The sequence below is a fragment of the Xenopus laevis genome, chromosome 8L, assembly GCF_017654675.1.
Source record: "Xenopus laevis strain J_2021 chromosome 8L, Xenopus_laevis_v10.1, whole genome shotgun sequence".
Lineage (NCBI taxonomy): Eukaryota > Metazoa > Chordata > Amphibia > Anura > Pipidae > Xenopus > Xenopus laevis.
Window position 1 is genome coordinate 62,165,871 of NC_054385.1, and position 18,718 is coordinate 62,184,588.

At 39.3% G+C, this 18,718-nt stretch overlaps 1 protein-coding gene across 3 annotated transcripts in view; it reads right to left on the minus strand.

Moving 5' to 3' along the window:
* Positions 1 to 863: 863 nt before the first annotated feature.
* arhgap35.L (Rho GTPase activating protein 35 L homeolog) overlaps positions 864 to 18,718 on the minus strand; it is a 33,075-nt gene continuing 15,220 nt past the window's right edge. Inside the window, exons 2-7 of one of the 3 annotated variants that reach the window (XM_018228815.2) lie at positions 12,796 to 16,720; positions 8,721 to 8,871; positions 7,860 to 7,937; positions 6,680 to 6,811; positions 5,002 to 5,107; positions 864 to 3,123 (exon numbers count right to left, since the gene is read on the minus strand). In XM_018228815.2, coding sequence (XP_018084304.1) covers positions 2,814 to 3,123; positions 5,002 to 5,107; positions 6,680 to 6,811; positions 7,860 to 7,937; positions 8,721 to 8,871; positions 12,796 to 16,461 — 4,443 coding nt within the window. In that variant the 5' untranslated portion in view covers positions 16,462 to 16,720 and the 3' untranslated portion in view covers positions 864 to 2,813. Of the gene's footprint in view, positions 3,124 to 5,001; positions 5,108 to 6,679; positions 6,812 to 7,859; positions 7,938 to 8,720; positions 8,872 to 12,795; positions 16,721 to 18,718 lie in introns of those variants that run through there. The other 2 variants (XM_018228816.2, NM_001091205.1) reach the window with 2 other exon arrangements.

Genomic DNA, 18,718 nt, shown 5'->3' on the forward strand with positions numbered 1-18,718 from the left:
TAAAAACAATATTCCTCAAAAGTAAAACTGCAAATAATTTGATTTCCTCATCTACAGTACATAGTATCACTTAACGATTCAGAGACTCTGGAGAAATCTCTGTACACAAGGTTGAAAGCCAGTATTGGATGGCCATGATATTTGGAACTGCATTAAAAACGGACACGATTCTGTAGTGGAAATCACTGCATGGGCTCATGAATACTTAAACAATCCATTGTCTGTGAATACAGTTACTGATTGAGAAACAGAGCCTCCTTCTCTAGACAAAAGCTGATTTAAGATGGACTGAGAGGACGTGGAACACGGTCCTATGGTCTGACCAAACCAAATTATTTGATCAGTGCACAGTTCAAAAACCAGCACCCATGTAGTGCATTAGAGCACATAGCATGGGGTGCTTGCACATCTGGGAAGGCACCATTAAATCATTTTTAGTATGATGTAGAGAGTGATATTCTGAGACATTTTGCATTTGGTTTTAATTTTTAGTTGTGGTTTTTGAGTTATTCAGCAGCTATCAATTTTCAGTTTCAGCAATCTGATTGCTATGGTCCGAAGTACTCTAGCAACCATTCACTGATTTGTATGAGAGACTGGAATATGAATAGGAGAGGGTCTGAATAGCAAGATGAATAAAAAGTAACAAAAGTTGTAGACTTACAGAGCATTTGTTTCTCAGAAGGGGTCAGTGACCCCCATTTGAAAGCAGAATGTATAACACGTAGGTTAGTCTGACCAGAAAGCACACACCATTGTACAAATCTCTGAAGATTTGTTTCTCTCCAACCTATTCTAGTAAGAGGCAGTATGTACACATTACGATTGAGACAAAGGTATAAACTCAGAAGACAAAAGAGTAATGGGAGTTTGTAACAAGATTTATTAGCTATAATACAAGTCACATTAAGGCCCTCGGAGTTTGTTCCAAATACAATGAGCAGACTCGCAGCAAATACATGATTCAGGGCGTCAGCGGAAGGATCACATTATCATGCACAAAGTGACCCAACCCTTCTAACACAACCAATGGACAGCAAAAAACAGACCAGGAAATAACCAGTGCAACTTCATTAGACCACTGGTCACCCCAAAGTCACAACAAAGCCTGCCAGGAGGCATGTGTGTGTAACTTAGCCCACTGCACATTATATCCAGTATCTGCTCAGCATGACATTGTGTTTCCTTGTGCACTCTCTCCTGTAACATACACATGCTCCTCTCTGGTCTCATCACATAACACAGAGCTTCACACAATGAGATTGGCCCTTGACATCAACCAATTTATCTTATTTCATATACTCAACACTTCTGTCTAAATTATCAGGAGATCATCATCGCTGCTACAAATGGATTTCTCAGGTGTAAAGTACAAAGTGCCCAGCTAGCAAGAGAATGCTACATACGAATCGGTACAATGTCTAAGCCCCAGGCTGCTGCCAGGAAGAGTTCCTTTTAATAAAGGGTAGGAGTAGCAGTGATTACCCAGAATATCAGTAAGTAAGGAATTATTTGAAGTCCTAATTTAGAAGAGATCATTTAACCAGATAAACACATGGATGACAAAAACTGGGCTACATATTTCTAGGCCTGTCATAAGTAAACTAAAGACTAAAAACTGGTTATCACTGACAAGCTGGGTAGGAGAGGTCTTTGTGAGTAGAGGGTGAGATAAGGAGAAAAGTTAATCTCAGTGGTGGCTAGGCTGTGTTTCTAGGGGGCAATCTTAGTGTCAGTTAGGTTATGGGTGAGGAAGTAGTGTTTTATCCTTCATGCATATGAGGATCCAGCCTTGCTCCGAATTTAAAATGTCAACATGAGGGGATGGCTCAAAAATGAGCCGAGGCAATAAGGCACCTCAGGAGTTTTGCTCAAATCCATTCGGCAGTGCATTGAAATCCTGAGATGCCTAGCATAAAAACAGTTGGAGCAACAGGAGATAAACCTCCCCAGCACATGTATCATGCATGTGCACTCCAGCCTGTATAACATTAGTGTTCATGTAGTAATGTACAAAGCATACAATTCTGAATTCATGCATCCTTTGTTAACTCTCATTTCCTGCATCAGTCACATCTGTAAGTGCTAAAATATGTAGTGTGGTATCTGGGTCCTGTGTGTTTAGTGTATTTTTTTTTATTTTTTTGCTTTTTTTTCTTTGGGGGGGAAGGGGCAGACAAGAAACAGCATTGCTGCCATCTTAACACCTAATAGTAACTTCCACAAACACAATGGACAACAAAGAGAGACTCCTGTCTGTATAAACCAACTAGATCTAAACCAGACAATCTTGGACTGTAAATCACAGTGTTGATCTTCTCATAATAGACATTATGTGCAGATCCTCTTGTAATACATTGAGTGCAACTCATCATGTTATCCTCATGTAATCAAATCTGAGTGCCACTTTATTTGTAACCCAGACTAGTGGAGATCTGAAGAGCAGATTAGGGCCCTGCCTCTGATCCACTCAAGATTAGGGCTCTTCTGTACATTGGCAAACCCTCTCCACTGTGGGTGTACTAAATCCCTCTCTTTTGCAGTCAGTGTACCAGGGACCCCATAGTTTTGCAATTAGTGTACCAGGGAACCCTGCCTTTTTCTTAAACAGTGTACCAGAGAAGCCTGTCTCCAAAATGTACCAAATATCCACCTTTCACTTGCACAGTGTCTCCATTACAGGGTCCCAGTCTTTCCATGGCTGCAATTGTCCCATGTGTAATACTACTGACCCTTTAGAAAAGGTCAGCAAGCAGCAGGGAGGGGTGGACTTTGCCTCCGGGTGACTAGATACTGGTGAAGGGGAGGGGCTATCACAGGATGTTGTGCTCCGCAGGAAGCAGGGACAGCGAGGGGGATACAGGCGTCAGAGGAGGGGACTGAGGAGGAGATGGCTGGGTGAGAGGTGGAGTAGATGGGGAACTAGGGGTAGGCAGGTCCACGGGAAGGCGCTGGTAGAAGAAGAAGGGGCACTGGTGAATGAAAAGCTCAATGATTGTCTGGTATGTGCGAGTTGCAGTTAGAGCGTCCATGGTGGTAAAATCAGGGCGCATCAATGTAGGCCAGAAACAGATGGACAAATTTTCACTGGTCATCAGATTTACATGATGATGCTGGCTAACCCTGAAAAACAAAACAAAAAAGCATTAGCAAATATTCTTAAGGCCCCTATACACAGGCCGATAAAAACTGGCAACGGCTGTGGGGCCATCCGACGGGCACCCCCAATCGATATTTGGCTGAAAGTCAGCAAGATGCCGATCAGGCAGGGTAAAAAAATCCTGTTGGATTGCGGCCGCATATATGTTTGATGATGCGGTTCCGCGATCCGACCGCCTCCATTCTGATCCAATCGTTGGGCCCTAGGGACCACGATGGGATCAGCTCGATATCGCCCAGCTCAATGTTGGCATATCTGGGAGAGATCTGCTCGTTTGGAGACATTGCGGTGTATGGCCATGTTTAGAAGGAAAATGTCATGTTAGTACCACATTTGGGTCAAAATATGTAACCTCGTGCCACGCCAGGCCCCACATTTTACTTGAGTCCTACACTGCCTACTTTGAACATACTTTCTGCCTACTATGTAAATAGTACTTGATTTTTTTCATGATTTGTTTTTCTATTAACCTACGGTCACCCCAGACATGTTTAAACCACATCCTGTATGGCTGATACATTCAGAATGGAATTCTCTGCAGACATGTAGTATGAATTTAAATTAACTGACAAATCATTTATCAGGTGTATTTTAAAAGTTTTTCTATGTAAAATTGTAAGATAGCAACCCTAAAGCTATTACAACATGCTACTCTAAAATTCTTATGCATGCTAAGGCTATAATCTCTTAAAATGTTAATCTCTTGGACTCATTGGACTGAGCAAATCAGCATTCAGTTCATAATCACAGCTGCTTATAAACTAATGCACTCTGCAATACTTACCTTCCACAATGTTTTATAGCCATACAGCATGTGGATTTAACATGGTTTTTTAATTTTATATTTTAGATGGATTAATCAATTCATGTTACCATTTTGCATGTGTCAATGTCAAGGACTGGACCATTATGACCACAATGATATGGGTTTATGGGCATCTCTGTACATGTGGCGCGCTCCATAGAAAAAATAAATGTTTTAGGGTCTGGCCACATTTTACAGATTAGCAGATTAGGGGAGATTAGTTGCCAGGTGACAAATCTCCTTCTTCGCAGCGACTAATCTCCCCGATCTGCCTTCTGCTGGCTAAAATGTAAATCGCCTGGGGGCAGGCACACTTCGTTTTCCGAAGTCGTCCGTAATTGTCTCACGAGGAAACTTCGGACGACTTCAGAAAACAAAGCGCTTTGTGTGCCAGCACCAAGTCAATTTACATTTTAGCCGGTAGAAGGCAGATCGGGGAGATTTGTCGCAGCAAAGAAGAGGAGATTTGTCGCCTGGCGACTAATCTCCCAGAATCTGCCCGTGTGGCCAGACCCTTACATAGCTATTTTCTAGTAACAAAAGGTAGTGGCACAAGCCCTCAGGGCAATGGCACAAGAGAAGATAAGTCTTCCGTGACAAATCTCCTCTACTGCAGGCAACTAATCTCCTCCAAATGTTTATCCACTGGGGATAAAGTAAATCGCTGGTAGTAAAACATATGTGATGCTTCATTTTTCTGAAGCCGGAAGTTGCTTTGTGTGGAAAATTTAAGCTCCACATATTTTACCACCAGCAATTTACATTATCACCAGTAACATTTGGAAGAGATTAGTCGCCACAGAAGAGGAGATTTATCATGGCAACTAATCTCTGCATGTGCCATTGCCCTTAGATAATAAAGGCCTACATCTTTTTTGAATTAAGAGAAGATAAGGTTTTAGTATATAAAAAATAAAATTTCATTTTATACAAGCAAAATGCAGGCTACTCAGCCAAGATACCGATCGGGTTTACAACATTTCTTAAGTAACACGTGTGACATAAAAGAACAAGCAGTACAATAAAGGTAACCCACCGATTTAAATGAGATATAACATATTTGAAGATCTCGTGATTTTCCTTTGGAAATTTTTTTAGAAGTTCCTTCATTGCTTGAAGCTTCTGTTCTAGATCATTTATCTCTGCAAAAGGAAGACAAGCATAGATGTTATTTAATGACATAAGGATACAGACCAGAATACAGATCATACCTTTGGTGTGCGTGTGTGTGTGGAAAATCACAAACATTCCTCAGCTCATACTTCTGCATATAAATGCCAGCATTTCAACAGTGAACACTTTCAAAATATAAAGTCAATCTTAAGGGATGGGTAGTTGCAGCTCATTTATTTCTCCCATATATGTCTCAAAGTGAATGCATCATATCACTAATCTCTGGATGTGAATGAATAACAAAATGTGTTTGGCAGGCAAGAGGAGAGAATTGGATCTACGTCTCTGTATAGCTGCACAGACAGGCCACAGCTTCAGATGGAAGCTGTGCATGAGAGGAGACATATAAAATCTACAAATTATTTTTGTTTCCAGCAGCGCTAATTTTGCCTCCTTTTCACTTGAACAGGATATGCATATATCCAGGTTTTTTCAGCCTTATACCATTTTTTGGTTGAAAAGCAGCTACTGTGTCACACCTTTCCATTTATGTGAAGCAACAGTGGTTAATCCTGGTGCTTCTCCATCATCTTAAAACCCCAGAGGAATATGCCCATGTGCCATCAGACTTGCATTTAAATTCTGGTGTCTGCACATGCAGAATTATAATATAATAGACTCAAATGGATCAAACTTTCATTCCTCTAGCTCAGATTTTCTGTGATACCATTGAAATTAATGACAACTTGAGAAATTGATTGTTGGAATTGGATATTCAATTTTTTGTTTTCTTCAAAACTCTAATATTCATCTTTGAGACTCTGGCTGTAAACCACATGAAATGATGGCATTTAAAGGATAAGGAAATGAGAAAGGTCTATATAAATACACCAGTAATGCTGCTCTGAGTCCTCTGTCAAAAGAAACACAGCATTTCTTTGCTTCTATTGTGTATACATGGACTTCTGTATCAGAATTCCTTCTTTCAGCATAAACTTCCAGGGCACAGGCATTGAGTTTGCTCCTCTCTCCCACCCTTTTCCCCCCTCCCTCCTTCCATCCCTGCTGTAATCTGAGCCCAGAGCTATGAGTGAGTAGGGAAAGACTCAGGCAGGAAGTGATGTCACACCAAACAAATATGGCAGCTGCTATCCTAAACAAACCGAGAGATAGATTTTAGAGCGGTTTACTCAGGTATGGTAAAGCATTCTGCAGGATAAATATAGTGTTATAGCTTGCGATATTATGGCTAATCTATTGGCAATAATCTGCTTTGGTATCTTTCCTTCTCCTTTAAGAAAGAATTACACAATCGCAAACCTTTGAGTATAATTTCCTTGACAGAACTTGATCGACATAAATTAATTCAAGATCTTTATTGGAAACAGCCGGATTCAAGATTAACATATGGATCAGCTCAAGGGAAATTACTCAAGATTATGCAAGGTAATAAAACGCAACAACACAATTGTTTAACACGGTATCCACTAGAATGCAGCATAAGCAAGGAATCTTAAGTAATTATGGTAATTCAGGGTTGCATTACACATTGCCTTATTGAGACCCTAAGTAGAGTAAACCCATAGTAGACCGTGTCTTACTATATGCCTCCACCAGCTCAGTCTGCATATTGTATGGCACCAGAGGGTCCGGTAGCTCAGAGAAGAAACTCTTCAATGCTCCAGCCACAGTGTTCACTGTAAAATCCTTTTCCACCAGGTCCAGGTTATGATCTAAAAAAAGAAAAAGAAAGACACATAACAGTAGTATCTATTTTGCCCTAATATCATAAGCCTCTAGACACAGTCAGTGAGATGCACAGTCATCTCATTTACAGCAGATATCTTATAATATAAATCCCTATCACTTGCAGAAACTATAATCAATTTTTTCAGCAGTCAATTACACTGCCTACATGTTATTAGTACACAAATTAAACCAAAGCAAACTCACTGTAGTTATTGCCCTGGTTTGAATACTTCATAGGACCCCAGTGCTGTAAAGCAGCAATTCTAAACACTGCGTTGGACACCTTACTCAAGCAACACGTGACAGGTTACATTTGATCTGGATACTGTAGGCAGTCTGTCTCGAAAACTACTCCTTTGAATATTACGGTAATAATGATATCAAGCTCATTGTTCATGTTGCTATTCTGCAGTACCTGCCACTGAAACCTGTCTAACACTCCATTTTAATAAATAATTCGTTCTGTACACTAAAACTGCCACCAGAAAAAGAAAACTATGCTAATCTCAGCCTTGTGATCTTAGTCTTTAACAATCTATGGCATAATTACACTGCTGCAGAAAGATTGACATGGTGACATTCAACCAGCCTCCAGCATGACAACAGGCTACAGCACGAGAGTTCCCTTAAATTTGTGTTCCAAAATAGAAGCAGATGTCTTCAGCATTGCATAAATGCAAGATAAAGTGGCTAATCTTTACATAGTGTTGGCACACTGCATAAAAATATAAACAACCAGCCAATTTACAGTTATCTTTTCCTCCTCTTGTGTAGAATACATAAAACATAAACATACTCCTTTTGTTGAGTAATAGAATAGTGCTGGAGAAAAAATAAACCACAATAAAACAGTAGTGTACTTACTTTGTACTTAGGAGAGATTCTATATGTAAACATGTGTATATATATATATATGTATATATATAGATATGTATATATAGAGATATGTATATATAGATAGATAGATAGATAGATAGATAGATAGATAGATAGATAGATCAGAAATTCTACAATTTAGGACATTATTCACACCTTGGTCAAATTGCCTTTGAAGAGAATCCATCTCAGATTTGTTCCCACTAACACGATAGATGCCTTCTGTGGTCATTCCTAGGAACAAAGAGATCTGAGATTAATGCATTTATATAATCTTAAAAAAGTCCCATTATATATTTGCACCTATAGGATATGTAGGCAACCAACCACCTTTAATATTTAACACTCTCTCTACATGATTAAACTTAAATGTAACCGTATTTTGTATTTCAATGTTGTATTGACCCGTTTGTTCTATTATATAGTGCTTTGAACAAGGCAAGTACAGGTATGGGACCTGTTATCCAGAATGTTCTGGACCTGGGGTTTCTAGATAAAGGATCTTTCTGTAATCTGGATCTTCATACCTTAAGTGTAATAGAAAATCATGTAAACATTAAATAAACCCAAATCGGCTGATTTTGCTTCCAATGAGGACTAATTATATTTTTGTTTGGATCAAGTACAAGGAACTGTTATTATAGAAAAAATGAAATTATTGTAAACATTCTGGATTATTTGGATAAAATGGGGTGCATGGAATATGGCCTTTCCATAATTCTGAGCTTTCTGGATACCGGGTTTCTGGATAACAGATCCCATACCTGTTTCACTATATAAATAAACGTTTACATACATACTTAAAGAGACGGCCAAGGTTTAAGTATGCTATATGACGAACATTGGGAACAAATACATTTGTCTTTACCCACATTACATACTGTATGGATTGGGAATTGACAAATTTGCTACACAACCCTATTGGGGAAACTGCTCACAAAACATATTATTCCCCATTTCTTTATGGGTACAAATTAGCATTCAAAGAAAAGATTAAAATTTTATATACACACACACCCTCACCAGTGGCTTCGATGTACTCTACACACTTCTCAATGAATACTGGAATTGGTCGTTCAGAAGTCACCACACTACTCAGAGGGTAGCCAAAGTAATTACTCTCCCAGGTTGCCTTGGTTAAAGATGGGCGAGGTTTAGGTTTCACTTTCTGGGAAGAAAAATATAAAAGGGTCAGAGAAAATAGAAGTTTCCCCTTAGAGCGTTCAAAATTGCAAAAGTACAGCCAAAAAAAGTGGAAGAAGCCAATGATATTTATTGGCTCTAAAAAAATCTTCAAAATTGCAAAAGTACAGCCACAAAAAGTGGAAAGAGGCCAATTATATGTATTTGCTCCAAAAAATCTTTGCGCACAATTCACATGACGTGCCTGCTAATCTCCACTTAATTGCAAATGTAGATGTTACCTATACCCCTTTAATGAAGGCATAGTCAGAGATAACAGAGCAAATGCATAAAGTAATGTATGTATGTATAACTTTGTATAACAAATGAAAGGACTCTCCTAATGTTACCTCCCTAAAAGTGAACATGCCCTAAAATTTATCATCATTATCCTCGTTTCCTCAAGTCATGCCATATATATAATTCTGGAAGTTAGGCTCTCTAGATACATATACTGTGAAAGAGTAACTTGCACAAGCATGCTCTAGAACAGTAGTCCCCAACCAGTAGCTCGTGAGCAACATGTTGCTCTCCAACCCCTTGGATGTTGCTCCCAGTGGCCTCAAAGCAGGTGCTTATTTTTGATTTCCAGGCTCAGAAGCAATTTTAATTGCATTAAAACTAAGTATAGTGCCAAGTAGAGCCTCCTGTAGGCTGCCAGTCCACATAGGGGCTACCATATAGCCAATCACAGCCCTTATTTGGCATCCCAAGGGACTTTTTCATGCTTGTGTTGCTCCCCAACTCTTTTTACATTTGAATGTGGCTCATGGATAAAAAAAGGTTGGGGACCCTTGCTCTAGAAGAACAGGTCATTGTCCTCAGCATGACCATGAGCTCCAAAGACTTCACTGATATATAAAAAAAAAATTAAGATGAGCTTGGACATGCTTGGGCGGGGTAGACACACAAAACTCTTGGAGGGCCAAATTTGGCCCATGAGGGTACAGTTGGAGGTCAAAGGGCAATGACACATGGGAGATTTGTTGTCTAAAAAATTTGCTACCACAAGCAAATTACAATGTTAGAGAAGACAAGGTATTTTCTGGGAATTTTTTAACACAGGCAACAAATCTTTCCGTGTATCATTGCCCTTAGACCTCCAACTAAAGCTAAGATATACAAAAACGCTACTCTGCTCTGAACTACTGAAGTGTCAAGAATTAAGCCTAAGGCACATATGGCAGGTTCAGACAGACCTTGGGAAGCTTAAAGGAGAACTAAAGCTTAACTAAAGAAGTAAGCTAGAAATGTTGTACTTTATGTGTTGTGCTTCTGTTCCAGCACAAGGCAAACACAGCCCTTTAGCAGTAAAGATCTGTGTCTCCAAAGTTGCCCCAATAGCTTCCCATCTTATTTTCTGTTGATTCACTGCACATGCTCTGTGCTGATGTCACTTACTGAGCTTAGGGACCCACTCACAATATACAGTACACATAGAATATAAATGTCACAATATAAGGCTGATTGGTCATTAATAATCAGATAATAACAGATAATTACTACATGGCAGCACAGAAACTAGCGCAACTAGCATCTGAATTTAATAATCAGCAGTGATGGGTGAATCTGACATGTTTTGCCTCGCCAAAAATTCACAAAATGCATTAAAGTCTATGGGAGTCAAACCTTTTTTGGCACGCAACATTTTTTTCTCCCATTGGAATCTATGGGCATATTTTTTGTGGCGAAACTTGGCGAAAAATTTCGTTGATCACTAATAATCAGCCTTGTAGCATCAGTTTATATTAAAGCCCAACTTTAATTTTCTGTTTGATAATTTGCAACGACCCTTAACCTAAGTTTAGATTCTCAACAGCTCCTCAAAGCATGGTGAACTGATCCGCCAAGACCACATTGTGATGGACGGTAAGTGTGAGGTTTTAGTGCATTCAGCACATCTTCTATGTTAAATAAGTCTGCACACATCAGATGGCGAAGATGGTGACCCCCTGTGACAAGTTTGATGTTCTAGATCATTGCTGCTTTTGAGAAGCTGAAACTTTACGCTGGTGTAATGAATTCAGTATATAAAATATGGAATTTTTAGCCATATTAATTTTTAGGGTTTAGAATTTTTAGCCATATTAATTTTTCATGTTTAGTTGTCCTTTAAGGGAGCATTTCAGCCGAAAATAGCTTAATTTATGGCTGGAGAATGTGCACTCTAGCAGGGTGTGTATTATTGGGCTTGAAAATGTGGTGTTGAGAGTTATTATGAGACAGTTGCTAATACATGCAAGCTACTTTAAAATATAGTATTTGTTTACTCAAACAAGTTTGCCCTTTGTTTTGTATCCTGCCAAACTCACCGCAAATAGGGCTGATGGAAAAGAATAAAGGAAATAATACACAAGTATACAACACAATCTCTTTATGCATGGCTTTATATTAATATCATTAGTTGGGCAATGAGTTGCAATCTCCATCTCTTAGTAAACAAGGACAGGTAAAGAGAAAGACCAAAGCAGAATGGCTATGCTGCTATAATGCAGTAATAAAACTGTCCGCTGTACCCATATGATTTGGCATTCTATTTTTTAAATAATGGTTGAATAATGCAAGTAATTGATTTTCTAATGGCTATGTGGTGAATATTGACTGCAGCTGCTCAGTCAGTAGGGGAAGCACTCATATTATTTAACTAATAATGTTCAATGTAAAGGCAGGAGGCAGAGGGAATTTAACAGGGACACAGGAAAATGAGAAAAAATACTTGAGAACAATAAGTTAAATAGGGACGAGGGGGCTGTAACAAGAATGGGGGGCAAACAGAAAATGGCTGGGGGAAAGGAACTACAGATAACAGCAGAAAGCAGTACATGGGACACTGGGGATACCGAGAGAAAGGCAAAGGATGTGTAAAGGTACATGCAGGAAAGTATGGTATTTTGAAATATTTACAAAAATAAATAAAATGGCATGCAATGTATGAAAATATAAGAAAGTAGGACAGAGATGTGAAAAAAATAGAAGCCTTGAAACAAGAGTTTAATATTTGAGCATGTTTAAGTATATGTACAAGTAATTAAACATATCGGTCAGTCCGATTTATCCTGGGATAAATCGGTATATGGGTATGTATCAATGGGGACAGAAATAAACACTAAGGGGGTTATTTAGTAAAGGTCGAATTTTAGAGCTTTGTGAGCTTTTTTAGAATTCGAATGAACTCGAATGGTTTTTAATTTAAGAAAAAAATCTAACGTAAAAAAAATGAATCAGCTGGGGTGAAAAACTTGAAAGACTTGAGTTTGAGGAAAACCCACTGAAAAAAAATTTGAACATCATGAAGGCTACAAACATCTTCAAATGGTTCAATGCTGTTGTCTTCTACATGAGCTCGACAGATTTTAGATGGTGTATTTTCTCATTTGAGTATTTTCAGCTTCCGTGTATAATAAATCTCAAAAAAAATATTTTTTTTTTAACCCGAAAATGTGAGTTTTGGCTGAAAAATATCCTTGAAAACTCGATTTTTTATTGGAAAAAGTAACTCGACCTTTAATAAATAACCCCATAAATGTGGAATTAACCAAGATGTAAATTTTAAAGTATTCTCAGTGTAGACTGTAAACATGTGCATTCCCTCAATTTCTACTACACCAGTATTCAGTATTTTCTGCCAATACAGTGTACTTCATATTTTGCAAAAGATGACTATACTAATTTATGTTTAATATGCCATCTTTTTAGATCGCAGTAAGAATTCACAGCCTGTAATCATAATTATGCTGGCTTTTGCACAATGTAAACTGCATTTTGTTTATTAGTTGTCTTATCACCAGAACTGTACATTATATTCCCTTTTTAAAATATGCATAAAATCTATTCTGATGGCAGTGTCACTTTAAATACAAGGATAACTTGTCTTTCATTAGCATTAATAAACAAAGGTCCATTCAGTTACCTTAGTGGTCCTTCGGAGACTGCGCAAAATGTTTCTCTTGCGTGGGTCCTCTACATCAGCTTCATAGGAATTTGTGGTATTGTCCCCCTTTGTACCCTGTGTACCAGTCTCCACTTCCTTTCTTTGAATTGGTCCCAGTTCATCATCACTGCCAACACTCAAACTACTCCTGTAGCTAGAGAATTTCCCAAGTTTAGCACACTTGGTACGGTAAAGGACAGGTTTTGTGACAATGGATGCTTTCCTTGCTCGCTCCAATGAGTTTGTGTCCATATCACTGTCCGAGCCATTGCCACTCCCATTAGATTGTGGTTTGTTCGTATTACGTATAGTGATGATCTTTCCTTGGGTGCTATCATGGGGTACAGAGTAAATGTTCTCCTCCTGGTTTCTTGGCTTCACTACTGAATCCATGGGTTCAGCATAGTCAGAAGGGTCAAAGGCCTCCAAAGGGGGCCAATTTATGGAAGTCAAGGACTTCCGGTGCCCATCCCTAGACCCTGTATCCAAATATGATAGCTCGGGCTTGGAAATTTCATATGGAATTGGGGGCTTTGGTTTAAGGGGAGGAGGTACCTTGTTGTTGAATTTGCTCTCTAAGGGGTTTATCATTGGAATGAAGTGAAGATTCTCAGTCTCCTCCAGTTCTCTGGTAAATTTTGTGGGGACCGATATGTTAGGCTCCTCTCGAAATAAGAGGTGTTGAGGTGAAGGCTCAGGGTCTTCTTCAGAGTCTGGCAAGTGGGAATTGCAAAGGGGTGAGCCTGCACGGGGTGAGCTAAACACTTCCTCTGTGGTGCTGCAAGCCTCTGCTGTATTATCATACATGTGAGAAGCTTCAATGATCACCTTTTTCTCCAACACATCTTTGAAGAAGGGGTAAAACACATCAAACTTTGGCTGTGTCTGCCCTTGTGGTAAAATAAGGAATTTACCTTCAATGTCCTGAGCAATTTCCTCTCCTTCTTGTAACTGTTCTCGTGCCACATTTTCCAAAAATGTTAGAGGTCCCTCAGTCAAGGCAACAATCTGCACAGGGACAATATCCTGCACTTCACACAAAAAGGCACGCAGCATAGCTAGGGAAGCACGACGTTTGGCTGCGTAGAAAATCATGTAGCCGTGCACTAAACGAGTCTTGCGAACATTAAAGGAGGAATGATATGACAACATCATGAGCTCTAAGCGACGTTTTTGACTGCCAATTGGTAGGTCAAGCAGAACTGATCCGCCAAGACCACATTGTGATGGACGGTAAGTGTGAGGTTTTAGTGCATTCAGCACATCTTCTATGTTAAATAAGTCTGCACACATCAGGCACATTACAATACGCAGCTCACAATCAGTCAAATCTTTGATGCTTGGAGTGGAGCCGACAAGATTTAGGTTTCTTTTTGACTCCAGTAGCCCTCTAAGAATTAGGCTTATTTGTTTCTCATTTATATTGCGGCCATAGCCCAATCCAGTGGATGCTGCATCAAGAAAGACACACTGAAGCTTACTGGCAACCTGTTGGCCATGTTGAATGAGACTATGTGCCGTTTCACTACTTGTGTCTCCTCTTCTGTTGACAAGGATCAATGTCAGGGGCAAATTAATTAAGTGATTTTCCTTTCGACCTAGGCTTGATTCTCTGCTTTTCTCAATGCTCTCCACAACATAGGACAGAGACTCCTTGGAGTTGTACAGGCACAGACAGCCATGAGGCTGGAAAGTTGATGTCTGGAAAGAATTAACAGGAAGCCGAACATTGCCTTCTATAGGCCTTAAGGATAACTCATACATCTTTCCATCAATTACGTATTTATCATCATTTGTGCAGAGGGCTCGGATCTCATTTGCTAACTCTCGTGCCAAACCATCCCTTCCAAGGATCACAAGATTGATCCTATCTACATTTGGATCTTTTTGGAGTCTATCATAGGGATATGTGCACCTGGAACAGAGTATATGCTCGATCTTTGTATCAACACATGAAGGGTTGCTAGGACAAGTGTCCTTGGTTGGATGATAGACAAAATGAATGTGTTTAAGAATCAGGGCATCCCGCTCAGCCTGCAGCTTCTGCAATGCTTTAAAACGTTGTTCCTCACCAAGAACATCCTGGATCACACCCATTTTCTCTTTACTGGGTTTGGCATCTAGCTCTAGCTCATAAAACAGCTCTGAATACTCAAGCAACAACTCCTGAAATTCTTCCTTAGCCTTGTCAATGATCTCTTTTTGGTGCCGGCTGTAGATTTCCATATATACAGGCTCTTCCAGCCACTGGTAAAATTCTTCACTCATGATAAAACTTCGAGCCTCTTCCCAAGGCTTACCTGGTGTTATGAAAGGAGATGTGATCAAGTTGTCCTTGAAAGATCTTTTCATCTCTTCTTTTTTCCTGGCATTCCTTAACTTCTCTAAATAGGATGCATAGACCTCTGCTGCAGACACTGTTTCCAGCAAGTCATAAGGTATGCGTTCATCAATGCTGTCAATGTGGTTTGTAAATTCCCATGGTGTCTCTTCAAGGACAATAAAAACTTTAAGGAACTCTGCCTTTGATTCCAGCAAGTTAGAAACCTTAACCCAGCTTAAGCGGTCTATTTCATCCAGTTCAGGAACAAGGCTTTCTAAGGCTCGTGGGAGAGCGGAGAGGTAATTTTTTCTGCGTCGTTCTATATGTTCCTGTTTAAGCCGTTGCACATGCTGATGGAATAGTTTCTTAGCTTTGTCTGTTCCCTCTAAATGCACATAATCCTGGTATTCAATGCTGCTCTGCATGCGCCTGTTAACATTGATCCATGTCTCATTATGAGACTTTACTACACGGCTCACAAGCCATTCATATTTGTCCTTTGCAGCAGCAATCAGCTGGCTCTGCTGCTTTAGTGCCTCAAAATAAGGAATAATTTTTGACTTTCCACGGCTTTTGTCAATAAGCTGCACTAGTGTAGTGAAGGCCAGATCCACATTCACATTAGATCGGGCTGAAGTCTCTACAACTTGCAGGTTCTTTTTGTTGAGGGCAAAACTATGAGCATCACGGATATAACGTTCTACTCCTTCATCACACTTTGTAAGAACCATAACCATGGGTTTCTTCGTCTTGGCCATCTGGGTGTAAAGATTGGACACAAACTTTAGCTGGTCATCAAAGTTCCGGTTCATTCCACGACTAACATCTATACATAGAAGGAAGCCATCAATCAACAATTTACCCTCAGGCATCTGCTTCTGCTCAAAGTCCTGTTCCAAGCCCAATTGATCTGTGCAGAAGTACATAAGTTTTTCAGCAGAGGCCAGCTTACAGGAGGCGGCACGCTTGATGTAAGGCTGTAGAGCAGTACTACGGTGAGGCTGGAATGTCTGATCATCAATGAATTCTGTCTGCTCCACCACATGCACCTTAAAGTCCACACAGTCTTCCGGCATCTGTCCACTCTCTCCCCAGTACAAAAAATGGTCATTGTTTACAACACGACCCCCAAAGTCACTAGTGCTAAGGACGGATGTGTGGTCCAGGTGAAAATCATCTGCACTGGGTCTTACAAATCGATTACAAAGGCATGATTTTCCAACGCCACATTGGCCTTTCTCTTTCTCTGTGCCAGAAAGGCCCACAACGCTGATACTGTAGGTGGGCACACGGACATCTTGCTTCCGTGCCATCATCATCATGGTGCATTACTCATCCTCCCCACATCAACAACTGCTGAGGTGAGGCCACACACTGCCACCCCATGCACAGGTTGTCCTTGAAGGCAAGATACACCAGGATGTCAACAAGACCAACAACCTCTGTAGCCCCATGCACAGGATTCTTCTTTCTGGATGGCCACACTAGATTAACAGGGATAATTCTTCACTACTCCAAAATCATGGTTTTTGTAACACGAGGCAGATACAGGAGTCATAATGAGATGTGCGAAGCCACAATCTGTGTAAAGAAAAATTAAGAGATTCTGTTAGAACCACAAAATAGTGTAGGACACAGATGTAGAATTAAAAATGAGAAAATAATTTTTAAAAAGACATTAATAACGTGGGAAAGTACCAAAAACCTAGTTGTAATGCCTTAGAAAACAGACTGATTAATGTTTAAACAGCACGGCATTATACATACAAAATATATCTACTGTATATTAAAGGGATACCGTCATGAGAAAACATGTTTTTTTCAAAACGCATCAGTTAATAGCGCTGCTCCAGCAGAATTCTGCACTGAAGTCCCTTTTTCAAAAGAGCAAACAGATTTTTTTATATTTCATTTTGAAATCTGACATGGGGCTAGACATTTGCATTAATAGGAACGTTCCCCGCACTGCCACAGCTGTATAGTAGAATGCATCCAATCCTCCACGGGTCCACCGCTATCCCGATATATACTTAACGATTTCCAAGAATGAGGAGAGCACTCATAAATAGCAATTTATGCTGTGATTGTATTTATTCAAGGCTAATACACGACATGTTTCGGATCCATGTTGATCCTTTATCAAGTGTAACTTATACAGAACAAATCAGGCTTATATAAGCCCTCCCATAAAGTGACTAATTAGCCCTCAGGCGTGTCATAAGTTAACAGTGTAAAACAACATTTAACCATTGAATCCATATTCATCATCAAGTGAATGAAAAGTCAATATTATCCAAATATATTGTGCTTAATAATCTTCAGTATTCTGAAAGTGCTGTAAAACAACATATAAATACATATAAATATAATAATCTATTTAAGAATATTCTACATACAATTAAAAGGCATTAAAAACACATAATCATAACATGATACTTTCATTACTTGTCTAGCGAATACTAGTAAACTGATACTTTCCTTTCTAACAATTACATTGTAATCTATTTGCTCTCAAAATGTATCTAAAATGAACTACAACATAGTATTCAAAAGATCACTAACTTGCTATGGATCAAACCGTTACATTTATTCAGCTGACACAAATTTGCACTAGTATTAACTCTTACCACAGAAATTTACTCATCTATGTTGATGAAAATTCAAGGCCTGCAAAATCAAAAAAGAAGAAGGAAAGGCATGAAAGGGTTATAAAAATGGTTTCAGACTCCAACTATCATTTAGTCCACTCGGGGTTAATGTATTCAGCCTTCTAATCCACTTCCCTTCGGCTTGGAGTAATTTCTTATGTCTATCTCCACCTCTGATATCCATCCCAATCTCATCTAGTACACACCATCTAAATTGCATTGGATTGTGATTAAATTCAACAAAATGTCTAGACACCTGCGTGTCCGTTTGTGTGCCTGCTTTGAAGTTCCTAATATAGCCTCTGTGTTCCTGGATCCTCTTTCTCACTTCTCTTTTCGTTTGACTCACATATCCCATGCCACACGGGCATTTTAAAAGGTACACTACAAATGTAGAATTACATGTGGAATGACATTTTATATTTATTTCATATCCCTTTGTCGGATGATTAATTTTGTTGCCCTTGATTATCGAAGAGCAACAATTACATCCTAGACATGGATATGTACCAAATCTAGGTTTACCAAGAAATTTGGTCTTTTTGGGTCTGGTGTCTGAAGGGCATAATAAATCTTTTAAAGTACGACCACGTTTATAACAAAAAAGAGGCGAATCTGCAAAAAGCTGATCATATTGTCGGTCTGTTTGTAATAATGGCCAGTACTTTTTTTGGCTATATGTAGACACAAATGCTATTTTTTGTTCAACTTTATTATTTTGTTTTGTAGCCAATAAGCTGTCTCTAGACATTGGTTCAACCTCTTTAATGGCCTTTTGTATGCATTCCGGTCTATATCCCTTCTCCAGAAAGCGACCAGTCAGAATATCCGAAGCTTCCACATATCCCTCTGTACTTGAAGAAATCCTTTTTGCCCTCATTAATTGACCCTTTGGTATTGCTCTTTTTACTTTAGGGTTATGAAAGCTCTT